This window comes from Hyperoodon ampullatus (assembly GCF_949752795.1).
Source record: "Hyperoodon ampullatus genome assembly, chromosome: 13".
NCBI lineage: Eukaryota > Metazoa > Chordata > Mammalia > Artiodactyla > Ziphiidae > Hyperoodon > Hyperoodon ampullatus.
The window spans coordinates 32,801,571-32,828,144 of NC_136926.1; the positions used below are offsets into that span (position 1 = coordinate 32,801,571).

General features: G+C 43.7%; 1 protein-coding gene across 1 annotated transcript in view; it reads left to right on the top strand.

The window, feature by feature from the left end:
- Positions 1–26,574, top strand: part of LAMA1 (laminin subunit alpha 1) — a gene marked incomplete at both ends in the record, with an annotated part of 143,577 nt that overhangs the window by 44,230 nt on the left and 72,773 nt on the right. Inside the window, 16 exons of the mRNA XM_079717957.1 lie at positions 1,256–1,498; positions 2,493–2,672; positions 5,503–5,592; positions 6,858–6,975; positions 7,872–8,050; positions 8,714–8,819; positions 10,755–10,915; positions 11,860–12,000; positions 13,017–13,190; positions 14,620–14,721; positions 15,508–15,719; positions 16,692–16,803; positions 19,222–19,332; positions 23,402–23,529; positions 25,017–25,103; positions 25,773–25,984. Of these exons, the coding sequence (XP_079574083.1) occupies positions 1,256–1,498; positions 2,493–2,672; positions 5,503–5,592; positions 6,858–6,975; positions 7,872–8,050; positions 8,714–8,819; positions 10,755–10,915; positions 11,860–12,000; positions 13,017–13,190; positions 14,620–14,721; positions 15,508–15,719; positions 16,692–16,803; positions 19,222–19,332; positions 23,402–23,529; positions 25,017–25,103; positions 25,773–25,984 (2,356 nt within the window). The remainder of the gene's footprint in view (positions 1–1,255; positions 1,499–2,492; positions 2,673–5,502; positions 5,593–6,857; positions 6,976–7,871; positions 8,051–8,713; positions 8,820–10,754; positions 10,916–11,859; positions 12,001–13,016; positions 13,191–14,619; positions 14,722–15,507; positions 15,720–16,691; positions 16,804–19,221; positions 19,333–23,401; positions 23,530–25,016; positions 25,104–25,772; positions 25,985–26,574) is intronic.

Consider the following 26,574-nt stretch of genomic DNA (forward strand, 5'->3'; position numbering starts at 1 on the left):
TTAAAAAAGTGGTTTAAATCGATGAAGATGGTTTTAGATTTTTAAACATTGGACATTCAGCTCCAGATATAAGCTTTCATAACAGATACACAGTTCCTGATTTTCCTGATTACTGAAATCTGAGAACATTATTTTGCTTTTAATGTGCTTTAGAAACAGTGATTGTGTTCTAGAAGAAAATTGCACATGAACATGGGTACTCAACATTTCACACTTACATCATTTATAGACTAAATTTTATTGGGAGACATTTCTTGTAGGTGAACAGAGTTATTATAATGAGATAAAACCGTCCTTTGCAGGGAATAATTCAGTAGATAAATGTGAAATATTGTGGCTTCAGCTGGGTTAATTTTAAGGGGCTCTTGTGTTGCTAGAATTGGTGAGGGCTAAGATGGGGAGAAGCTTAAAACCAAAAATAAAAAAACAACAAACCTAGAGGCAATATAGTTGGAATCATCCTGTATATAGCCTTTTCAGATTGGCTTCTTTCACTTAGCAATATGCATTTAAGTTTACTCTATGTCTTCTTGTGGATTAAGAGTTCATTTTTTAAATCACTGAATAATATTCTGTTGTATGGATGTGTCACACTTCCTTTATCCATTCACCTATGGAAGTTTTCAACTCCTTTGGGTAAATACCAAGGAGTATGATTGCTGGATTGTATGGTAAGACTGTGTTTAATTTTTTAAGAGATCACCAAACTGTCTTCCCAAGTGGCTGTACCATTTTGCATTCCCACCAGCAACGAATGAGAGTTCCTGTTGCTCCATATCTTCACCAACATCTGGTGTTGTCAGTGTTCTGGATTTTAACCATCGTGATAAGTGTGTAACGGACTGACTTTTTTTCTCATATTCAGACGTGTTATCTCCAAATCACTATATGAGAAATACATTTAACACGACTACTAATGAAATATAATACAACTATTATCATTCAGAATCCTGATGGGGAAAGACATTGGAAACAAGAAAACAAGCACTTATGTCAATATTAACACTGTTAATAACAACAATAATAATAATAATACAAATTTATTTGTGAGTATTTTTTGAGTTTATTTTGAAGACAAATACCACCAGGAAAACATTTACAAGATACATTTCTGATTAACACTTATGAGCAGTTAGCCTCAAGAGCAGTGAGAGACACTGGCCATCATCGGGTGGCAATGCCCTCAAGAGGCACTTTGGTTTTTGAACACTTGTTACTGATTTTCGATTGACACTTTTCAATGTCTTTATTCCAGGTCTTTCAAGTCGCTTATGTCATCATCAAAGCTGCTAATGCCCCTCGGCCTGGAAACTGGATTTTGGAGCACTCTCTGGATGGCATGGAGTTCAGCCCCTGGCAGTACTATGCAGTTAGTGACACGGAATGTTTGACTCATTACAATATCACTCCAAGACGGGGGCCGCCCACTTACAGGGCAGATGACGAAGTGATCTGCACCTCCTATTACTCCAGGCTGGTGCCGCTTGAGCACGGAGAGGTATGGCGCCCCCTGCCGGCCAGGAGGTCTGTTTTTTTCATCAGTGTCTCCTCCAGTGACAACCTAGCCATCACAGAGCCAACAGGAAACACTCAAAATAGAGCTCTCCTGGTACAGATCACAGAGATCTTTAACTATCTAGCTGCTGTAGTTAAGGTGCCATTGACTGGTGTCTACTGATGATTAATGTCACCAGTGACACATTTTACTTTATTGATTTCTTCCCCTCAGGGAGATCCCTCAACCTTCACTCTGCTGTGATTTAATAACTCCATCAGATCATTCTCAGAGCATCTTTCTCATGACACCAAGGCAACAAGATATGTTAAAATATTAAAGAGAGAGCGAAAATGCTTCTAAAATATAGAGCTCCCAGTTTTCTCTTGGAAGTTCTCCCTGTCCCTGGAGGTGTTGAGGGTTGGAGATGGTTCATGAAATATTCGAGCTCCGTGCTCTCCATGCCTGGACTGCACACACATCCTTAAGTCAGAGTGTAATCAAAAACAAGCCATGCCTTGGTAGCATGCCTTGATGAGCTAAAACTACAAAAACCCTGCAAGTGCTTTCACAGCAAGAACTCTGCAGCAAGCCCTGCATTGTTTCAAGAGCAGAGATGATAAAATGGGAGTTACAAAGCTTTCTGGCACCTTCCCCCACTCTCCCCAGTCTATTCATGACATTTAGAATCTGTTTTAGAGAAGCCTGTGGATACCCATTAAAATGCCCTCACCTCACTGGGAGAAGTGGTCCTGCTTAAAAGTTTCCCACAATCTCTGAGGCACTGGAACGAATAACTTCAATAAACTGAACTTGGGTTGTCATCATGCTGTTCACAAGTGTCAATGAATATTAGACAGATTTCTGTAAGAACCCTGTTGTTTGGTTTGATTTTAGATAGTATCTGTAAAGATCATGTCCTGAATGTAAACAATCAGAGCTATTTTTTTGCATACTTAAAATTGATATTTGTTTATTTTGATGTCTTTATCTCTAGATTCATACATCGCTAATCAATGGCAGACCAAGCTCTGATGATCTTTCACCCAAGTTGTTGGAATTTACTTCTGCACGATACATCCGCCTGCGCTTACAGCGCATTCGAACCCTCAATGCTGATCTTATGACCCTCAGCCACCGAGACCCTAAAGACCTCGACCCTATTGTCACAAGACGAGTGAGTGTGGTGGGGCTCATGACCGCTGAAAAGTTTATGTTGTTTCAGGGAAATAGAATTTTCCTCCCAGGTTGGCCTTTTTTCTTATTTTTATTGAAGATCATTAGTTACGCTTTGTTAAAAATGCCACCTTTAAAGAGATTATGGTCCTTACGTGGTGCCCTCAGGTCCCCCTGTCCCCATCCATCCCATAACGCCATCATGCAGCAGATGTAGTGGTCATTTCTTCATGTTCTAATCTGGCTCTACATCTGATCAAGCAAGTGAGAATGGCTGGGGTTTTTTCCCACTTAAAAGAAAATTTTAAAGTTTGAGATATAAACTACATCCAGGAAAACGTACATATTTTCAGTGTATGGTAAACGTATAAGGCTTGTGGTGACAAACATTTCCAAATCCCTTGGATAAAGTAGGAGTGGTATTACTTAGTTACAGGATAGCTATGTGTTTAATTTTTAGGAATTTTCTAAGCCTTATCAAAAGCAGCTGTGTCGTTTTACAGACCAGCAGTATGTGAGGGCTCTGGGTACACCACACACTTTCACACGTTGGGGCATCGGTCACTGTCACCTCAGCCGTGCTGATGTACATGCAGTGGCATCTCCTCGGGGTTTTAATTTGTATTTCCCTGATGACTGATGTTGAGCGTGTACTTATTTGTATCTGATGACATTTCTATCCATTTTTAAATTGGGTTATCTGTCTCTTTTTTCCTGAGTTATAAGAGATCTCTATATATGCTGTGTAGAAGTCCTTTGTCAGATGTGTCTATACTGCAAATCCCTTCTCTCTGCCCTGGCTTGTCTCTTGCTTATCCGCTTTCCTAACTATGACTTCTGAGGAGTAGATGGTTTAATTTCGATAAAATCCAGTTTATCAGTCTTCTTTTATAGTTAGTGCTTTCTATTCCTCTCTGAAAAATATTTGCTTATCGCAAGTTTACAAAAATATTTTCCGATGCTTTCTTGTAATAGCTTTATAGTTTCAGCTTTCATATCTATTATCCTTTTCTTGTTAATTTTTGTATTTGGTGTGAGGTAGAGGCGAAGGTTGTTTTTTCACCATGTGTATATACAATTGTTCCAGCACCATGTGTTGAAAATACTTTCCTTTCTCCCTTTAAATTGTTTTGGTGCCCTGTTGAAAATTACTTGACCTTATTATTGTGGGTGTGTTTCTGGACTCTATACTGTCCCAATGATCTATTTGTCTATCCTTATGCCAATAACAGTCTTTCTTGATTACTGCAGTAAATCTTGAAGTCAGGTACCATAATAGTCCAACTCAGTCCTTTTTCAAGATTGGTTAGGCTGTTCCAAGTTCATTGTGTTTCCTTATAAGTTTTAGAATCAGTTTGTCAATTAATACCAATAAGAAAGAAAGAAAGAAAGGAGGAAAGAAAGAAAAAAAGGAAGAAAGAAATCCTGCTAAGACTTTCATTGGGATTCCATTGATTCCGTAGATCAATTTAGGAGGAATTTTGGAAGACATTTTGACAATATGGGATCATCTAGTCCATGAATGTGCTATACCTCCCCACTTATCTCTGTCTTCTTAAGTTCCTCTTGGCAATGACCTATTATTTGTTTATTTGTCAACCTTTTGTTCAGTTTATTTTTAAGTATTTCATGTTTTTGAATATTAGTGTTAATAGTTTGCTTTCTAACATTTATTTTACATTTGTTCATTGCTAGTGTATAGAAGTACAATTCATTTGTGTTGATTGAGACATTGCCAAATTCACATATTCTAGTAGTTTTTGATAGATTTTCTGTGTACACCATGTCATCTACAAATAATGACAGTTTAGTCTTACTGTGCACTCTGTTTGCCCTTGACTTCTTTTTTCTTGCATTATTGAACTGGCTGGCACCTCCCGTAGAATGTTGAATAGAAATGGTAAGAGCAGATTTTAAGAGGAAAGCACTTAATCTTTCACTGTTAACTCTAGGTTTTCCATAGACACGCCTTCATTAGACTGAAGAAGTTCTCTTCTACTTCTGGTTTGCTGAGTTTTTTTTTAATGATGGTGTTGCCTTCTGTAAAATGCTTTTTGTGCATCTAATGAAATGATCATATGATTTTTCTCCTTTATTCTGTTAATCTGGTGATTTACATTTATTGATTTTTTTGTGTTAAATTAACTCTGCACCCATGGGATAAATCCTACTTGGTCATGAGTTACTCCTTTTTATATAGGGCTGTTTTCAATTTAGGAATATTTTTTGGGTTTTCAGTAACGTGGCCTTTGAATATGACTGCCTCGGTTTAAGATGCAGCCAAGTTGAGAAATTCTTTTTATACTCCTTCGGTTTCTGTTGATGAGCTAATTTGAACATTGTTATTTATTTATTTGTTTGTTTGTTTATTTATTTATGGCTGTGTTGGGTCTAAGTTTCTGTGCGAGGGCTTTCTCTAGTTGTGGCAAGTGGGGGCCACTCTTCATTGTGGTGCGCGGGCCTCTCACTATCGCGGCCTCTCTTGTTGCTGAGCACAGGCTCCAGACGCGCAGGCTCAGTAATTGTGGCTCACGGGCCCAGTAGTTCCGCGGCATGTGGGATCTTCCCAGACCAGGGCTTGAACCCGTGTCCACTGCATTGGCAGGCAGATTCTCAACCACTGCACCACCAGGGAAGCCCTGAACATTGTTTACATTAACTGAACATAAATATTTAATTCATATTTACTTGTGCATGAAATATAGTTTAAAATGTATATCTGTGTTTTTGATTACCAATAACAACTAAGATATTTGTTGGAGTGCCAACATTTTCTTCTCACTGAAATAGAAGAGGTTTTAATTTTTGCTTGTTACTTTCTTTTTCCTTAGTATTACTATTCAATAAAAGACATTTCTGTTGGAGGAATGTGTATTTGTTATGGCCATGCTAGTAGCTGCCCATGGGATGAAACTATAAAGGTGAGTTATAGTATTTCACATTTTACTAAAAATTCGAAATAACACTTGTAGCTGTAATATTTGCATTGCACTTTTTTATACAAGGCATGTGTTGAAAGTTATAAAATCAAGCCACAAAAAAAGATTTGCAGATAATTTAACTGGTTTAATTTTTTTAAACAATTAATTATGTGTTGGTTGGAGAATATGTTTCTAATTAAATTCTTTCCATAAATTTTTTTTTGGAAGGGGGTTAAAAAAAAAGGTAACGTAAAATTTACCATTTTAATCGTTTTAAAGTGTGTAATTCAGTGGCCTTTTGAATTTTGAAGCTCTTCTCTATGAGATAGTCAAGTGAAAATCACGTGCAATTAGAAATCATGTTTATGCTTTTTAAAAGAAGGATTCCCCTCCTTCTGACTTCTCCCTCTTTCTTTTTTTGTGGTGCTAAATCAAGGTAAAATAAAGTTTCCCTGTTTTAGCATAGTATTAAGTGAAGAAGATGGCATCCTCTTTTCTTCTTTTAAAAGCTTACATGAAGCTACTTCTTATTTTTACCCAATCTTCATAATAATTTAACTCCTGAATAGGATTTTTATTTTTTTTAATTTTTGTTTATTTATTTTTGGCTGCATTGGGTCTTCGTTGCTGCACACAGGCTTTCTCTAGTTGCGGCAAGCAGAGGTTACTCTTCCCTGCGGTGCGTGGGCTTCTCATTGCGGTGGCTTCTCTTGTTGCGGAGCACAGGCTCTCAGCATGTGGGCTTCAGTAGTTGGGGCATGTGGGCTCAGTAGTTGTGGCTTGTGGTCTCAGTAGTTGTGGCTCGCGGGCTCTAGAGCACAGGCTCAGTAGTTGTGGTGCACGGGCTTAGTTGCTCCGTGGCATGTGGGATCTTCCCGGACCAGGGATCGAACCTGTGTCCCCTGCATTGGCAGGCGGATTCTTAACCACCGCACCACCAGGGAAGCCTAGGACTTTTATTATTGCTGAAAAACAGAGATGAATATTAAAAAAGTTACTAGTAGGAGCTTCCAAACCTTTCAGGTCAATGTGTCTCTTTTGAAAAGTTTTTTTTTGTTAAGCCATATGTTAGTTTGGTTTATTCCTTCTCACTTCTGTTTGTAACCAGGTCATATGTTTATTTTTTTTCTCTAAAAATTAAATGCCAGTTTGCTTGATTGTAAACTCTTGCTGTGTATTTGACTATGATGGGTTCTTCCTAAATAAAATTAAGAAAGACATACAGGTAAATTTTCAGATGCAATTTTATATTCCTTACTGCCTAGAAATTCCAGTGTCAGTGTGAACATAACACGTGTGGTAACAGCTGCAATCGGTGTTGTCCTGGGTACCATCAGCAGCCCTGGAGGCCCGGCACTGTTTCTTCTGGTAACACGTGTGAAGGTAAGGTCACTGAGAATTGCAAGATGTGAAGTTTTCCCCCTTCATATGCTTCAGTTTATGGTGACTTAACATTTGTAATTAGTAAATAATTGGTTTTCTTAGTTATTCAAGTAGTTCACAAAGAGGCAGACTACCTTAATAAAATTTAAAGGATTGAGACCCGAATGCATTGATTATCAATTTGCTATTTCTCTAAGATTCCGCTTCCCATATATTAATTTAATCTTTGTAAATTTGGATTTAAATTTTAAATAGGCAATATATTCACAAAGTTCCAATATCTACAGTACATAAAAGTATATTTATATATTTCTGTCTCCATCCTTCCTACTTTTTATTATTTCCTGGTAGGTTCTTCCTGAAATGTTTATGCAAGTAAAGCATAAGTTAATATATTCCAACACGTCACACTGTTCATACACAGAACCTGATGTGCTATGCGTGCCATTCTATGCATTACTTTTATATTTAACAATATATCTTAAATAAAATATCTTCATATTAACACTATGAAATGCTGTTTTAAAAACAGTTGCACTGAACTCCATTATATGGATGTAACATAATCAAAACAGCTACCTACCCGTGGTATTTTGCTTGTTACAAGTCCTTTGTTAGCACAAGCAATGGTTCAGGGATTCACCTTTGTCATTGACAAGTGAGCAAGTGCTTCTGCAAGATATGATCCCAGAAAACAGGCTGATGAATCAAGTGGATGTGCATACGTATAATTTGGATAGCTACTCCCCAGTGCCTCTGAAAGATTGTTACTAAAATGACTTCTTCTATAATTTTAATTTAATTTATAGTCATCAAAATTTACTAAAGGAGGGGAGGCTTTTCTTTATCTAGGACACGGTATCTGTATTAATTGAGATGTTAAAATATTCTCCTAGAATGCAATTGCCACAATAAAGCCAAAGACTGTTACTATGATGAAAATGTGGCGAATCAGAAGAGAAGTCTGAATACTGCCGGACAGTTCAGAGGAGGAGGGGTTTGCATCGATTGCCTGCAGAAAACCATGGGCATCAACTGTGAAACCTGCGTGGATGGATATTACAGACCACACAGGGTAAGAGCGCCTCAACCGTCACCCAGCTTCGCGGTAGAAAAGACATTCAGGCCGCCACGCATCAGTCTCAGTATTGAAGACATTTCCTCTTGCAGCATTTCATCTGTATTCTTATAATATGCTGGTAGTGTGCTTCAGATATCAATTTCCTGCTCTATCCGTCCTGTTTTCTTGCTCAGAGTAGGATGTTCACCATTGTTGGTTAACTTGAATTGTGGGTCTACTGGCTACATCATCTCAGAGTTTTGTGATACTAAGTGTCCATGTGGAGAGTCAGCCAATAACTAAAGCAGCTGTATCTTGCCCGTAGGAAGTGCTCACTCCTCAGCTGACACCATATGTAGCTGTCACGGGAATCCCATGGTGGCTAAGTCATAGGAGAGGCTTCTACAGGTCTCCAAGAGATGGCAGAGTGAGGGGACGGGTAGCAGTGATAATGAAGAAGGATGACACTTTGCTAACGACGCCAGCTGCTGTCACTGTCAAAAAGATGTTTGCACTTTTTTTCTGGCTTGACCTGCACCCCCTGGGTACACAGAATCATTGTGATAGTCACATCTTGGATAAAGAGTGAATACCTTATCACTGGTATTATTCTCTATGTTAATACTAATATTGCTGTTATTTCTAGAAAGATAATCTAGGGCAACCTCTGCCTTTCAGGTGTCACCTTATGAGGACAACCCTTGTCATCCCTGTGACTGTGACCCTCTGGGGTCCCTCAGTTCTGTCTGTATTAAGAATGACCTTCATTCTGACTTACACAGAGGTGAGTACTTGATTCATTTTTGTGCTTGTAATTAATTTGTGTGTGTGTGTGTGTAAGATTTGTACCTAGTGAGACTGTTACCATTGTGTAATAATTTGGTGGTGTGATTCTCTATTGATTCTTTCACTCACCAGATATTTACTAAGCACCTACTATGTGTCAGGCAGTTTTCTAGGACCTAGGAACATATATATCCTCGAACAAGATGACCAAGGTCCCTGCTCACAAGCAGACAATAAACGAACAAGTACATAAATATATAAAGCTAGCTAGGAATCAGTGCCCTGGGCATAAAGCAAAATTAGGAATTGTGATGGGAGGGAGGTAGAGGGTGGAGATGGCAACGTTGGGGCGATGAAATGACATTTGAGAGGTTAATTAGCATTTGACGAAAGAAGAAATAAGGCTCGGTTTCAAGTCATACATGGAACAGTAAATAGCAATCACTCTACTTAGCGCTCGGAAGACATGCAGAGCCTTTAGCATACATCCTCCCACAAAGTAAGCAAATCCCCCAGTTAACTTTGTAAATGTCAGCGTTCTTTCCATTTCAAAAACTGGCAAAGGGACTTGCAAATACCAGAGTCTCCTGAGGAGGTTGCATCTGTCCAGAGACCCCTGTGACCCCCTCCAGTGCTCCATCACTAGCAGTGAAAATGGATATTGATCAGCAGGGAGGGATGTGCTCTCTGCGGGCCCTGCTGACAAGGGGGAGGGTAAATTACAGGAAGGAATTGATTCCTACTCGCAACTCATGATGAGATGCTGATGATGATGACAATCACCCTTGATTGGGTTCACTTTAAAATATGTATCATTTCAACTTTAAAGCATAGCAAATAAAAATTATTTTACCCAATTTATAGGCAAGGAAACTGTAGCTCAGAGCACTTAAGAAGCTTGGCCAAGGGTACACGACTTGCAAAGCTGGCATTAGAAGCAAAGACAGTGCTTATTGCCCTCCACCACTGGTTTATGTGCTTAAAATAAAAAATAAATAAATAAAAAGCTTGATTTTGTGATATGATTGACTACCATACAGTACACCCATTTAAAGTGTACAATTCATTGAGTTTCGGCATATTCATGGGTGCAGCCATCACCACAATCCAATATAGGTACATTTTCATCTCCCCATAAAGAAACCCCTTACCCATTGGCAGTTGTTGCCTGTTTTCCTCCATCCCTTTGCCCCAACTCCAAGCTCTAGGCAGCCACTGATCTAATTTTTCTCTAGAGATTTGCTTATTCTGGCCATTTCATATAAATAGAACCATACAATATGTGGTCTTTAGTGACTGGCTTCTTTCACTGAGCATAATGTTTTCAAGGTTCATCCATGTAGCACGTGTCAGTACTTCAGTCCTTTTGATTGCTGAATATTACTCCATTGTATGCATGTTTAACTTATCCACTCATTGGCTGATGAATATTTAGGTTGTTTTGACTTCTTGTCTGTTGTGAATAATGCTGCTACAAACATTTATGTACAAGTTTTTGGGAGGATGTATGTTTCCATTTTTCTTGGCTAAATACTTAGGTACGGTATTGCTGGATCTTATGGTAACACTATGCTTAGCATTTTGAAGAAGTACTAAATGGTTTTCCAAAGCTTCTGCACCATTTTACATTCCCACCAGCCTCTGTGCTTTCCATCTCTCTCTTTTCTTTCTTTAAACCAGGAGTTGTCAAACTGTGGTCTATGGGCCATATCTGGCACCACTGCTTTTTATAAATAAAGCTATACCCATCTGTTTATGTATTATCTGTGTCTGCTTTCAAGCAATATGGACAAAGTTGCATAGTTGCAACAGAGACTGTGGCCAGAAAGCCTAAAATATGTACTCACTGGCCCTTTACAGAAATAGTTGGCCAACCCCTGCTTTAAACCTCTTTTACCTTCCTGTTGGAATATTTTGCCATTTTTCTTCGCAGGGAAGTGGCCGGGTCAGTGTCCATGCAAGGAAGGGTACGTGGGAGAAAAATGTGATCGCTGCCAGTTTGGTTATAAGGGTTACCCTGTGTGTGTGCCCTGTGACTGTAACCCAGCCGGCAGCGTGAATGAGGAACCCTGCTCCGAGGCTTGTCTCTGTAAGGTATGTGTGGAGGTTAAAGCTGCCCCCGAGTTTCCTTTGAGGTTTCCTCAAAATGGGATGCATTTCATTGGCTCAGATGATCAGGTCCTAAGCAAACCATCGAGGTGTAAGTGGAACTATCCCTTCCCCCGAGCCTTCCTGAGAAGCATGACATTATGTCACAGTGAACTAGCCACAGAATATGTCCTTGGACTTAGATGGGCACCTGATTTTCTTTTTTGGTGCCTTCTGGGTGATGGCCAGATACTCCAGAAGTATTTCTGTGACTTCCTGGTTGAAACCAAATACTGCTTTTCTTAGGCCTTGGCCTAATGCCTCTTCTATGACATACTTTTTAAGCTTTATGTTTACAGGAGAACCAAGTAAACATGACATTTCTAAGAACATTAATTAAAGGAGATAGATTATTTTGGACTTCTCTTAAAAAGGAATTGAACAGTGATAAGAAATGCATGAATCTGGTGCCAGGGAGGCGTTTTTTGGTTATCTGACACTAATAACCATCTCCCCGTAATTCAGCGGACTTCCGGCTGTGTCTTGTGCTCCTTCCCATGTAAGCAGAGTCTTAGGCACGTTACATATGATGGGAAATTATCTTGAGCATTTATTAACAAGACAATTACACAGTCCTCTTCAGATTTTAAAATGCTTGAAAGATCAGCAAACATAGAAGATTTAAAGCAAAACAACACGAAAAAGCCCTTTAAATATAAGGACCAAGTTCTAAGATCCCTAGCCTCAGTCTTGACTACAAAATCAAATGATAAGTATTTCAGACTATCTGGAAATCGTGACATCATGAGGCTTCGCATTGACTTTGAGTGCCTTTTTGTTTACCTGTGTCTCTGGATCGCTGGACATCTTTCTTGCTAATGTTATGTTAATGTCATTTTAGTCTGTCTACCTATTGGTTTCAAAAGCTAATTTTTTACTCCAATTTGCAGGAGAATGTTGAGGGGAAACATTGTGATCGATGCAAACCGGGATTCTATAACTTGGAGGAAAGGAACCCCCAGGGCTGCTCGGAATGCTTCTGCTTTGGTGTCTCTGACGTTTGCGACAGCCTCTCCTGGCCCATCAGTCAGGTGGGGGCATCTTTTGAGAGCCAGGAACTGTGTCAGAAAGCGATGAGGCTGTCCTTTCTGTAACACCACTCTCATCCTTTGGACCAACGTCGGCGTGGATCAGAGGCTACCCACTTACCAAAGTGTCACTGAGATTCCTAGATCATGTGTTTGTTCCCTCATACATTTTCCTATGGAAGCAATAGGATGCTGCGGCATTGCAGAATGCATCGTGTGTACATTTCTTCTGTGGGGAAATGCATGGAGTTGTGGGGTCAGATCTTACCCCACCAGCCCCACCCCGGCCTCAGGCCGGGAAGCACAGCAGGACCTGGGGACATGTAGAATTTTCTAGCTCCAAGAAGCGGGCGAGGTGGGAACGCAGCAGGTGGCACAGTTCATGAGGAGAGGCAGGGTACTCCATTTCTTTGGGGAATCGAGAATTCTGGGGGAATGAGCTCTGGGTGAGTGCTGAGTGGGTCCTAGGGAGGACGGAGTGATGGCTGGAGGTTAGGGCTCTTCCCTGACCCTCCCTCCTCCCCTCCCTCCTCCTCCTTACCCGCGTCTGGGGAGGGGGGATTCGGATCAGTACCTGAGAATGGGGTGCGTTCCTGTGGGTGATCTCCTGTCATCTCTATGTAGGTGACAAATTGGGAGGATGGGATCTGGAGGTTGCTTTATACGGTTTTTGGCATTTGGCTAAGAAGCAGGGGGCAACAACGAAGTCAGAGTTAGCCAGAGACACTGTGTTCAATGCGTTTCTTGAGTTCTTTGCTGTTTTTTAATCTAAGACATATACCTGTGGCCCTTACGGTTTTGCTCATTATTTGCTTCTAATTGACCTGGGTTTGGGGGACGTGTGGCCCGTTCTCAGGTTTTCCGGGTCCTTTGACCAGTGCACGGGCCACCGTGTGTTGGCTCCGTCCTCGCCGAGCTGTCTGGGACTGTCCCTTCACGGCGAAGATACTAACACTGGGCTGGGTGAAACCCAAGGTGACTTCGATTTCATGTTCTAAAATTCTTGGATCTTTTTTAAGGTGAAAGATATGTCCGGCTGGCTGGTCACCGACTTGGTCAGTTCCAACCAGCTCCGGTCCCAGCAGGACGCGCTGGGCGGGCGTCACCAGATCAGCATCAATAGCTCGGCGGTGGTGCAGAGGCTGACCTCCCAGTATTACTGGTCGGCCCCGGAGGCCTACCTGGGAAACAAGGTACTTCCAGGGCCAGTGTCTGGGGCAGAGATCTCAGAGCACATTAAGGAAGACCTTATGTTGGCTTTTCAAGTACTGTCGTTGGTCTCTTTTGAGTTGAGCAGAATATCACACAGCGTTTACTGACACCTGACTCACACGGTCTTTTTAGCCTTGTTAGACTTTACTGCATCTTTAAAATATGAACCTGTGTCCTTCTTGGCCCTGTCGAAGGTGGTCTGTTGTTTGAAATCTTGTCCCCTCTCCCTGACAGACCTTCTGTTTTGCTCTGGGTTCCTGGGTCACCTGGGCCTTTGTGAAGGTCTCTCGCATCCCTGCCCTGTGGAGCCAGCTGTGTACCTGTCTTACCTGGCGTATAGAACACCCCTGGGAAAGGTGTGCAGGAACCCTTGCACTGCCCCCTGCTTCTTTATCATGATTGTTGCTCACGTGAAGTTCATGTTTAAGAACAGATAGAATCCTTTCCATTGTAAGAAAATGCTCAAAGGTGATTCCACAAAGTGGGACGTTGGTGGCTACGATTTAACCTCTCCCTTCAGTGACATGGTTCTGTCCCTCCTCACCAGTTAGGCAGCTTCCCTCCAGACTCTGATCTGAAAATATATTCAGTGGAATCTCTCTCAATACCTACAGCTCCCTGCTCACCTTAACCAGGCCTTTGGTTTGTTTGAAGTCATGGTATATGTAGTGTAGGTCTTGTACCGTGGTACATTTCCAGTTAATTTGATGGTTATATTTTAATTCTATAGCTGTTTTGTGTATGTTTAAGTAGTGTTTATGTTTGAAAATGATTACTTTTCCCATCAAAGTATAATCTTAGAAGACATTTTCTATTTAGAATGGGATCTTAGCACCAAAATTCAATAGTTTTGTTTTGCTTTGTTTTCATGCCTGGAGAGCACCTCTCCAATTTTATGGTGCAGAGATTGGATTCTGAACGTTGTAGCATAGCTGGTAGAAAGAAAATCTCTCTTTTACGTTAAAGGATGTCTGATCAGGAAGGAAATCCTTCGTCCTTCCTTTAGCTGATCACACGTGTCGCTGTTGCCCTCCTGTAAGCAGGGCGGTGAGACCCGGTGTTCAGATTGTAGTCCTGGATCACACTCCCCGCCCCCTAAAGTCCTTGAGTGAAATAAAGGTCTATCGTGGGACTAGCACAAGTTCAGAGTAATTTACCTCGGGGTCTCTAAGAAGGAGTACGTTTTTTTCTGTGCATTTAGACAGTATCCTACATTTCGTGGTATCAGTTAAACAGAATATTCGTATAACGTGCTTCCTTTCCACTGCCTTTAATGTGAAATCCTTACGTATTGTGGCCTCTGGGACATCTCGCAGCCTAGTTGTTGCCGGGTGGATCCTAGTGACCGTGTCCCCTTACCAAGGGCTATGATCCTTCCCCTTGGTGCTCATTGTCACTTAAACATTCCAGCTGACGGCGTTTGGTGGATTCCTGAAGTACGTGGTGTCTTACGAGGTCCCAGTGGAGACGGCGGACGGTGACCCCATGTCTCACGCCGACGTCATCATTAAGGTAATTGCTTTCGCATCGCTTTGCTAGAGCCGAGGGCTTCGTGGGGCAGTAGTTTTGTGACTGAAGTGGCTAAGTGAGGCCGTAGTGGCAGGAGCTCAGGGCCAGGTGGCCATTCAGCGGTGCTTTGCCTGTCTGGACTCCGCTGAGATGGAATTTCCAGAATTGCCTCAGGGCAATGCCTGTAGCTCTTCGCTTGCTCCTATAGCTGACCTGTCTATTCACAGTTTAGAGGGAGAGGAGTTTTTCCTCAATGTTGGGACTTCCTTTTAGGCCCTTTGGGTCCCTCCTCCCCTCCTGTAGCGTCCTCCCCACGTGAATGACTAGGCAGCAGTGTCTGGCTGTGTGGGGACCGGAGATGCATTGTCATTTTTGTCCTCCACCTCTGTCCCTGTTCCTGTATCCTCACTCCCATCACAAAAAGACCCAGCAAGGCCTTGGCCTTTGCTGTACCCCTGAAACACTGTAAATCAACTATGCTTCAATTAACAAAAAGATTAGAGGTGTCAGATTGGTTGCTTTGAGGGAAACCGTGGGCTAGTGCATGACTGTCTCTTTTCTGAGATCCCAGCACAGGCACAGTCTTTAGACTTATCCAAATCCCTCTGAGAGGAAAATAGTGATATGTTTTCTCTGGTTCTTCTGGACCAAGGTCTATGGACATCATTACACGTTTGCCAAAAACCTGCACACAAATGAAAAGCCACGTGGCTGAATACAAAATCTGCTTTTAGTGTTTGATCATGAAATTGAATTATGAATATATTTCCTCTTGTTTTTAAATGTTAGGGGAATGGGCTCACTTTAAGCACCCAGGCAGAGGGCCTGTTATTGCAGCCCTATGAAGAGCACTTGAACGTGGTTAGACTTGTGCCTGAGCACTTCCGAGATTTTCATGGCAGGAGGGAGGTAGACCGCGACCAGCTGATGACCGTGCTTGCCAACGTGACACATCTCTTGATCAGAGCCAACTACAATTCTGCAAAGATGGCTCTTTACAGGTGTGTACTGAAAAGGAGGGAAAACGTAGGTGATCTTTTCTTTATTATCATACATTTTAAGCTGGATATACTTTACTTGATTTTTTTTTTTTGCGGTACGTGGGCCTCTCACTGTTGTGGCCTCTCCCGTTGCGGAGCACAGGCTCCGGACGCGCAGGCCCAGCGACCACGGCTCACGGGCCCAGCCGCTCTGCGGCATGTGGGACCTTCCCGGACCAGGGCACGAACCCGTGTCCCCTGCATCGGCAGGCGGACTCTCAACCACTGCGCCACCAGGGAAGCCCTTACTTGATTATTTTAAGGACACAGCTAACAGAACTGTCTTGGAATTATTTATTATCACTATAATTTTATCAAAGGCATAACAATTGTTGTCCATGACAAACGTATCTAGTAGGAGATAGACTTGGCGTTGGGATCAGAAACTTTCAGGGTGGATTTTTGAGAAACGCACAATGAGGTGACAGTTGTTAACTGTGTTGCATCTGGTTCTCACCTTCCTGATGTTAATGGTCTTAGGTTTTCACAAACTATTTAAGCTCATGAGTCCATCCTTAGTCGTTTTGTTACTTTGAGAAGGTCAGTTTCTGGCAATGCTAGGTGAAGCATACATGTTGGATGCAGCTAAAGCAAACAGAGAACTGCACATTCAGGACGGTCTCTCTGCACTAGAGAGAGTTCAACTGCATGGGTTCGTTCTTCTGGGGTTCATTCTTCGGAACGGGCTTCTCAGAGCCTTCCCACGGCTGTGTATGGACAGCAGCTCGTCTTGCACCAAATGTCCAAGGCATTTCCAGGGACTAATGACAGCTCCCAGAAAGTGTACTGTTGTGAAAATACTTACTTACAAAAATCACATCACCATTTTGTTTGAATTAAATCTTTCTTAGGAATTTGTCTTCTTTGAGGTGTTAGATGCCGTGTGCGAGTGTGTAAGTCCTGTAACGGCCCTGCCTGTTTGTCTGTTTGCAGGTTGGACTCCGTCTCTCTGGACACAGCCAGCCCTAACGTTATAGACCTGTCCCTGGCCACGGAGGTGGAGCACTGCGAGTGTCCCCAAGGCTATGCGGGCATCTCTTGTGAGGTAACGCACCTCCCCTTTCCTGTCTTCTTCCTTTTCTCCTTCCTACGGGGTTGGGGGAAAAGCACATTGAAGCTGACGTCGTGATGCGTGTTTGAATTTTAACTTTGGAAACCCAGTGTTTCTAAACATCAGACTTTTGGAGGCTATTGGAACTTTGGAAACACATTGTTTAAGGAAATCTAATTCCTCTGGGGCCTCTGGGAATACCCTAAGTAAGTGTCACTGTCCTGCTTAGTCAACAGGAAAGTTGAAACACCCATGCCATATTTTGCATTTCTAAGGAGGATTGGATTTGATTGTCTTTGAACATTTACCAATTACCAACATGCGACCCCGGAAAGCTTTAGACAAGCCAGGCCTTTTTGGAGACCTTTGATGGCCCCAGGCTATGTTACTTAGGTGGGCTGTACCTCACATATGCAGTATATGAAACTATACTTGCAGTCATGGATGAAAGTAATCTGTCGCTTAAAAATTTTGAAATATTTTTTGAAATTATTTGGACGTATTGATAGTAACTCTCTCTTACTGAGAACTTTCTATGCATTTGGCACCATTCTGAGCCCCTTCCATATGTTACCTCATTTAATCTCTTACAACAGTCCTATCAGGTAGGCCCTTCATACACTTTCTGTTCCGTAGCTTAGGAAACGGAGACACAGAGAGGTTAAGTAACTTGACCAAGGTCACACAGCTAGGAAGTTGTCTTTGAACTTCACCCCTGCTAATTGCCATGAGGTCCTGCCTCTCACGAGCCCATGACTGACTGTGATTGTGAACATTTGTCATTGGCTGTGATTTCTTGGCAAGCATTTTTACAAAGTGAGAACATTTAATCTATAATATGTTTCTCTCTTTATTAGCTTTTCAGTTAATAAAGTTGGCCTAAAGCTTCGTGGTGTACATATTTAATTAAATATTTTAATTTCTATTTTAAATATTTTGCAAGATTTTTTTTGGCCACAGGGTCGGGACCAATGAACTTATTTTTACATCTCATTTATTTTTAGGACCAGCAAATGTCCATAAGTCCTAATCCCTGCGGGCCTAGTGCTTAATGGATAAATGACCCTCAGGCCACCTCATAGTATGTGGATGTGGGCTTAGGAGAGCGACAGGTAGAGCAGGGACAACCGTGGAAGTGGGAGCCCAGCCGGCTGGACTGGGAGGGGCCAGCAGGAAGCAGCTGCTGCTAGAGAACAAGTGGGCGGGGCTTTGTTCCCGGAAGTGCTGCTGTGCTTGGGTTGATGGCTCAAGCATCACATAGGCAGCTCAAGACTCCTTTGCAAGAGTTTGTGTTAAGCAGAAGAACTCATTCTTTTATCCAGCTCTTACTCAGAAGCTGACTTAAAGAATCAGGCAGCTATTGGTTGGGAATGGAATTTGGGGGAGCCCTGTAGCCGCGACACAGACCCCCAGGCAGCTGCCTGCTCAGTGCCTGTCTGTAGACAAGTCCACTGTTCCCAGGGGAGCCTGGCTGCGGAGTGGGATTGTTGGGGGAGGTGGCAGGGGACTTTCCCAAGGTCAGTGTGAATGAAAGCATTATATATTATTACTATAATGAAATGCTCTTGAAGAATTCTTAGGACAATAAAAAGCAAATCCACACACCCTCCTCCCATGCCCCCAAGGGAGTGTGCCAGCCTCCAAATTAATTACTCCCCGGTCTGCACTCTGGATGCGTTTCTTGTCTGCTGTGGCCCCGGGCAGCCCGTGGACATGGGTCTTGGAGGTGTGCGCACCTGGCAAGGAATCACCGCACGGGTGCCATGGACCGTAGCTAACGCGCCGTGTTCCGGATTCCAAGTCTATCAGATAGAGAGCTGATTTCTCAGGGTCGTCACAAGGACGACATGAAGTACAGTGTCCGGGGTGGCTCCCTGCCCCTGAACGCCCATGTTGCCTGTCCAACGCGTGGCCAGAGGGAGGCTCACCTGCAACGTTTGCTCTCTTAAGCTGATGCCGTTTGACGCAGACCTGCATTTAACACTTTGACGGCAACATTTACTAAATTTTAAGCAAAAGAAAAAGTGTTGAGAGAAATAAATCCCCTTGATTGAAACGGCCTTGATTAAAAGGCTGTTACGTGATTTCTAAGAATATTGCAGTGGAAAACCGCTATGATGTGCACTGACTCATTGCATAGCCGTTACATTTTTGTGTGCATGTTTCTACCTTTAAAATATATAAGGAACTGGATTATGGTGATGGTTGCACAACTCAGTAAACTTACTAACAAAAAATCATTGAATCGTATGCTTAATATGGGTGCCTTTTATGGCACGTTTGGGCAAAAAGAATAAGTTTCCATTCATGGAAAATTGAGCGGTTTATGTTTCTAACGTATTGGGAAGAAGATGATTTGCGTTTTGTGTAAATTTGCCTTCACCTGGACAGTCACCCGTCCTTCTTTTGCAGTCCTGTCTCCCTGGCTATTACCGCGTGGATGGAATACTCTTTGGAGGAATCTGTCAGCCCTGTGAATGCCACGGCCACGCAGCTGAGTGTGACGTTCATGGCGTTTGCTTTGTGAGTCTGGCTGAGACCTTGAGTGCATGCCTTCCCCCCACCCTGAAGCCCTCACTGTACAGAAGTGATAAAAAAAGAAGCTTCCTCCACGGGGAATATCCCTGCCCTTGTGGACCCCAGAGGAAATCTGCAGGTTTAAGTTTGTCATAAAATGTTTCCTGCTTTTTTCCTTTTTTTTTTTTTTGTGAAGAAAAGTTGCTTTGGTGATAGCAGAAAAGAGATGTATAATTTCACCACAGGTTTTTTATTAGAACAATAAGTAATGATTTGCTTCGCAAGATTAAAAAGCAATATAAAGGGAGAAAACATCCACTGATTAAATAAAAATGATCAGATCTTTTAAACGCAAGTGCTAGTAGATTTTAACATTATATTACATAGTATATCGTAAGAGAAATGATAAAAATTTCTAATAATCTCACTCATTTGTATAATATATAATGCTTCATAGATGTTAGTTCAGATAAACTCTGCAAACAAGTACCTCTTTCATGCAGTTGGAGTTGAAATAGGGCTTAGCAAATATGTAGTTAATCTTGAGAATGAACTTTGGGGCAGATACAGGGCAAGACTTGTTTTTTCACTTCAGTCAGGAATTCTTTTAGGCTCTTATGCCTGGGAGCCAGGCCACACTCCTGGGTTCTAATGGATTCACTGCTCAGAGATGGCGTGAATGCATATGGTAATCAGCTGAACCCTATTCACTGCACAGGGAAAGGATCATGCTTTTTCCAAAAGAGCTTGATTGAGTCACAGGGTTAGGAAAAATTAACGATCAGACCCATGGGGAAGATATCGGCATGATGCCGCTGATTGCTTTTTCTCTCTAGAGCCTAATTTTTCTTTTTCTCTGCAAGTACAGCTTTTGTTTTGTTCTTTGTCCATGTCTTTGTTCTGTAAGTGAAGCGTCTGTAGGATGGCATGGAATGATGTTTGCATGCATACTCAGTCCCTCCAGAATAAGTTCCTCAGGTGCAACTTCCCACAAGGAAGGGAGGTCACTGCTTTTTTTTTTTTTTTTTTTAATTTATTTATTTGGCTGCGTTGGGTCTTCGTTGCTGCGTGCGGGCTTTCTCTAGTTGCGGCGAGTGGTGGCTACTCTTAGTTGCGGTGCACGGGCCTCTCACTGTGGTGGCTTCTCTTATTGCAGAGCACGGACTCTAGGTGCTTGGGCTTCAGTAGTTGTGACGTGTGGGCTCAGTAGTTGTGGCGCACGGACTGAGTTGCTCTGCAGCACGTAGGATCTTCCCGGACCAGGGATCGAACCCGTGTACCCTGCATTGACAGGCAGATTCTTAACCACTGCACCACCAGGGAAGTCCTGGTCGCTGCTTTTTTAAAACCTCTCTCCCCCTGCCATTTGGGTTTGGAGGCCTCTGCCAACACGTGGGGGTGGTCAGCAGGTCATGGTTGTACCACCTATGGCTTTAGTGACAGGCAGGCTAGAAGAAGATTTGCACATGCTTCTGTTAATATATATTTCCAAAAATATATTCTTCTATGAAAGTGAAGATGCTAAATAGCCTTAAAGCTCTAAGTATAGAAAATAAAAATAATTTTTATAGTTTAAAATTTTTTAAGGAATAATTTCAGATTTACAGAAAGCTTAGAAAAATAGGATAGAGAGTTCCCATGTAAGCATCGCCCTGTTTCCCCGGATGCTCATCTTACACAATCTGTATGGTTATCAAAACTCAGAAATTAACATGGCACAGTCCCATCAACTAAATGTCAGATTCCATTCAGGTTTCATCCTTTTCCTTTCCAGCATCAAACCTACCGTCCCATACTGCATTTAGTGGCTTTGCCTCCTTCAGGCTGTGACAGTTCCTGGTTTTCAGGACTAGGGCACATTTGAGATCTTTGGACCTTCTGTGGACCGTCCCTCAGCTGGAGCTGGTCCACTTTCTCGTGATGAGGTTGAGGTTATCCATTTTTGGTGAGAGGACCTTGAGGTGACGTGCCCTCCCAGTGTGTGCTGTCAGGGTCCGTGATGCCACTGGCTTCTTCTGGGAGATGTTAATTAGCCTGGGTCACTCGGATAAGGGGGGTCTCTGCCAGGTTTTTCCTCTGTAAAATTATTATTTTTCCTTTTTGAAGTAATTAAAGGAGAAAAGTAATAAAAATTTAGATTGGAATACAGGGAAATGCAAAAACTTGGTAAGATCACTTATCTGTTTAATCTACTTTGCTTTTTAAATTCTATTTTAAAAAGAAACCTTTACTTCTTCCTTTTGCTGTAAATAGCCCTTGGCCTTGTATATAGTTATCTAGATTCTAGGGGTTGACTCCTTATGTACATTTTATTAGAGAAAAGTTTCCAGTTATTCTTAGTGCTCCTATTCTTGTTTTTGTTTTTTAAGACTATTTTTAGAGTAGTTTTAGGTTTACAGCGAAGTTGAGAAGAAGGTATAGAGATTTCCGATCTACCCCCTGCCGGCACCCATCCTCATACGCCCCCCAGAGTCGTGCATTTGTTACAATTAGTGACCCCACGCTGACACATCACAGCCACCCAGATCCCATAGTTTACCTGTGTCCTTATTCTTTTCTCTGAGCTCTCTCTGCTCTTACTCCAAGGAGGAATCAACTTCTTTTCTTTGGAAAGACAGGGGCATAAAATGCAGTTGTGCATGTCTTGGGCCCTCCTGGTTTTCCTTTTCCAATCAGGAGAAGATGTGCTCGCCCCCCAAGGAGATGAGCATTCCTATCCCTTCATGTTCCAGATCCACCAACAGGGATCATCACTTAAAGGGATGTTGGCGCCCACCTGAGAAAGCATTGAAACAGACCTTCAGCAGGTTTTTCAACAGAACTACATCGTAGTTTTCCCAAAGAGAAAGAAGACCCAGTCTGGCCCTTTGAGGAAAGAAAGCAAATCAGAGACATTTGCAATTGAGCATAATCAAATAGATTTTAATGAAACTAATTATTTTGCATAATTCTTTCAGCACAACCATGTAGCTCTTTACCAAGGCCAGTGCATTTTGCGTAGATTTGGGTTAATGATCAAAACCAAGGTCATATGGTTGAAAGGGATGAAAAGAAGAAAAGCGCATGGGCGTCATCTGGAAGCTTTTCTAGAAACTCAAAATCGCAGACCTCCAGCATCAGAGTCAACGTGTAACCCACATGATCTGTATACACATTCAAATTTGGAAGCTCTGGTCTGGGATAACCCTAAATAAAACTGGTGAAACCGTGCTATAGAGGATGCAACACAATTAAATTGAACAGATGGGAAAACTTTTATCAATCTCAGGAATGATGGAAAAGTATGTAGTTAGCAACTGGAAGTACTATTTGAATAGTCAGATGAAACGTGTCCAGTAAATGTGTGTAAAATGAGTGGCTTTAAGAGAAGGGGTATAAAAGGACATGGAAGACCCCAAGGGAGAGGAAGTGAGAGGAGAGGGCCCACAGGCGGGGCTGGGGCTGGGAGTATGGGCAGGGGAGGGCAGAGGTCGTAGGAGAGAGCTCTGGGTGGCATCAGCACCAGGTGGGGGCAATAGGGAGACCAAGTCACCGGAGAAGAGGAGGCTGGAAGGAACAGGCAGGAGAGGAGCCGCCCGGGGGCCCGTCTCCCGCACACCTCCTACACCTGACGCAGGGTAATTGCACCGTCTAAAGAGGTGCTTTAAATGAGGAAAAGAAATCTTTCGTACTTATTCATGTATTTACCATTTCCGATGTTGTCCATGCCTTAGTATAAATTCAGGATTTCCTGGACTGTCTCCAGGGGGAAAGACATTCAGTTGCAGGACCCACCCCGCTGTCTCCCTTCCCTGCACATCCTGCACCTCCGCTGTCCAGGGTCTGAGAGCAGCTCTTTGATGTTTTGTATTCCGTCCCTACAGAGGGCACGTCTGCTGCAAGTTACTCTGACACGGTTGGAAATGAAAGGTCTTATGCTTCCCGTTTACATAAGTTAAAAAATTTTATCAGCGAATCTGGAAACAGGCAACCCCTCCTCATATAAGAGAGTTTGGTGACTTGCTTTAGCGTTTTGCCTTTTTTCTTCACTTGGACTTCAAGTTGTCCGAGTCTTCTTTCCATGCGTGTGTCCTAGGCATGCCAGCACAACACCACCGGGGACCACTGCGAGCGCTGCCTGCCCGGCTTCTACGGGCTGCCTTCCCGAGGGACCCCTGGGGACTGCCAGCCGTGTGCCTGCCCGCTCTCCACGGCCTCCAACAAGTAAGCCGGGCTCCTCCACCAGCTGGTCCTGCCCCGCGTGGCCTGGGTCTCCATCCAGACGTGCACTGATATCTTCAGAGCAAGACCTGTGTGTAATGAGACTGTTAATTTTGCCCTGGGGCAATTAATTGGGATTAGAGATGGAGGAACAGATTCTCTCTTCTTTAAAAAAAAAAAAAAAACTTTGATGTATTAAATTATGTAAGGCAAGTTGTGTGAAGGCAAGGACATTTGCATGGCCTTTTTTCCCCTTGGTCTAATGTTGGCCATCAGTTCCTTCACACGTATATATTGTGTGCCTACCACTGGGCTAAGAGGCAGAGGAGATGCAGAGATGAATAAAACATGTTCCTGGGCTTCAGGAGTATTTGAGCTAATGACCCAAATATGTAAATACGAGGCTCATTGAGAATGGGCTGAATTCATTTAGTTAATTCAGCAAATCTTTACTGAGCTCCTGGTATATGCTGGGCATCACGGTAGGTGTCCTGAGCATCAAACTGTTCCTCCGTGGCTGCCAACGCCATGGAATCCACAGTGCGGTCACGAGGGCAGACGAAGTGGGTCCGCTGTGCAGAGGGAATCTGTGCTGGGTGACTCCCTGTGGAAGCTCTCCATTTGAGACTTGAAGGATGAGAGGGAGTTTGAAGGCAGCGGAGGAGAAGGGCCTGCTAGGCGGGAAGAAGTGGTGCCGCGGTCCGGCAGCGGGAGGGGCAGGTCGGTTTGCGGAGCTGCAGGTGGTCCCGGGGCACAGAGCACGAGGGGAGGCGCAGGACGGTTACAGTCAAGGCCTCGAGCAACATGCTGGGGCTTGTGTGCCCCCAGGCCAGCGGTCTGAAAGCCTCTCTCACTGTTCACCCTTTAGAATTCTCCCCCCATCCACACCTAGGGGATTCTCCTACGGGGATTTTTATTTGGAACTGCAGTGTACAAAACAGCAATCAGGGCTGCTCTGGTGAAATCGTGGTGGCCTTGCTATGGCCCCCAGGCCTCCCTTCGCGATCCTCCCAAGACCCAGGCATGGAGTGTGAAGGGACCTCGGGCTGCGTGGGGGCCTCGGGGGATGCTGGTTACACTCCCGGAAGTGCGGAGCCCCTTGGCTCTGTCCTGTAAGCGGGCTCGCTCTTGACCAGTGTGGGCAGCTCTAAGGCAGGCAGCCCAGTCCTGGGAACCCGAGGAGGGGAACTCTGCCTGAGCATCGGAGCCGGCCTCCTGGAGGAGGGGACCGCTGAGCTGGGCCTTGGGGGCGAGCCGGTGAACCCGGGCAGACGGGGAGAAGCGCAGTCCGGGCCGAGGGTCGAGCAGGAGCAGGGAGTGTCCAGTGCCCACGGGCGGGCTGCATGGCCTGGGGCCTTGGGTTCTGGGCTGAGGAGTGAGCACACGGTGAAAGTTTGTAAGGACAGGAGTGGTAGAAACTAAGCATTTTAATATTTAGGAATTCTGCACCATCCACTGGAGAACTGCATTCATTTCTACTGCTTTGTCAGTTTCAGCCCCACCTGCCACCTCAAGGATGGAGATGAAGTGTTCTGCGACCAGTGCGCCCCGGGATACGCGGGGGATTGGTGCGAGAGGTAGTCTGCTTCGCTCGACCGGTTTCCAAAAATTTTTTTACTATAAATTCTATGTGTTTATTTTTAAATGTGTGGTTAAGTGTGGCTTTAGAGCTTTTGATATGTCATTATTATTCCATTGGATCACAGAGAAAAACCAGTCGATTGATTAAAAAATTAATGTTGGAAGTCCCTGGGGATTTTTTGATCTCCTTGAGCTAACCTCAGATTTCATCAGTATCAATAGGAAACTGCCAGGAGTCAGTACTTCTGTTCATACGTTTGAATGTCCCGTTACTCTGGATGATTCCACAGGCAAGGAGGGGTTTGATTTAATAGTTGTCTTCTGGCGCCTGGAAGCCAGGGTTGTCTGTCCCGCGTGTACGTCTCGGTGCCAAGTCTGGCTAGACTCCGTGGGAGGTGACATCGCTGGGTGGTGGGATGCGGGTCAAATTGTCTGGGGCCGGAGCATGTCCCCGGGATGTGTGGCCCCTTTTGGACACCCTCCCCGTGCCTCACAATGAGTGACGAGAATCTGTGAATGCCTGAACTCGAGCAGCATTCCTCTCACGGTAAATCTTCGGTAAAGAGTCGGTGTGATGGATTAACTACCCAGAGAGCCCCTGGATGGTGGGGTAATGTCTACAGTAATAGCATTTGTTTGCATCCCTCTCTCAATCTTTTATATAGATGTGCAGACGGTTACTTTGGAAACCCAACAGTGCCCGGAGATTCCTGTGTCCCGTGTAACTGCAGTGGCAATGTGGACCCCTTGGAGGCCCGGAGCTGTGATTCCGTCACTGGAGAATGCCTGAGATGCATTGGGAACACCGATGGCCCCCACTGTGAGAGGTGTGCCTACGGGTTCTATGGGGATGCTGTGACTGCAAAAAACTGCCGCGGTGAGTGTGTGACCCGGCGGTCGGGTCCATTACTTATCACCCTGTGAAGTCTCCATCCATTTACTTACTTGCATCAAAAAGCGCTCGGCCCAGAAGGTCACTTGACCTGATCTGCGCTGGGTTAGCTTGATCAGTTACTCCAGAGGAAGGTCAGGTGGCCTAGAAAGCATGCGCCCTTCCATTTCAGGAGAAAGTGGTCCTTCACAGAGTCCTGGCACTGCCCCCAGAGACCAAGGAGGCGAAGGAAGCCTGTCCCGTTTGTCAGGGAGACGCTACGGGCTTCGTGAGGCAGATGGGATTTCAGGACGTGGAATGGGAAATGGGGAGACCCTAGCTCCCAAAACTGGTGGTCTCTGTGGTCTCCGCCTGAGTCACCCATCCCCACGTTGCTCAACAGGGCTCTCTGCTTATACCCTTGAAATTATAGACCATGTAAAACCAGTTACTTAGAAAAGTAGATTTTCAGACTCCTAGAATGACAGACTTATAGCCTTAGGGCTGATAACAGCTCTCAGATTTTTTCACACAGTTCTTGAAAAAGGAATGAAAGAGTAAAAGTGACAATTATAAATTATTTTGATAATTTCCTA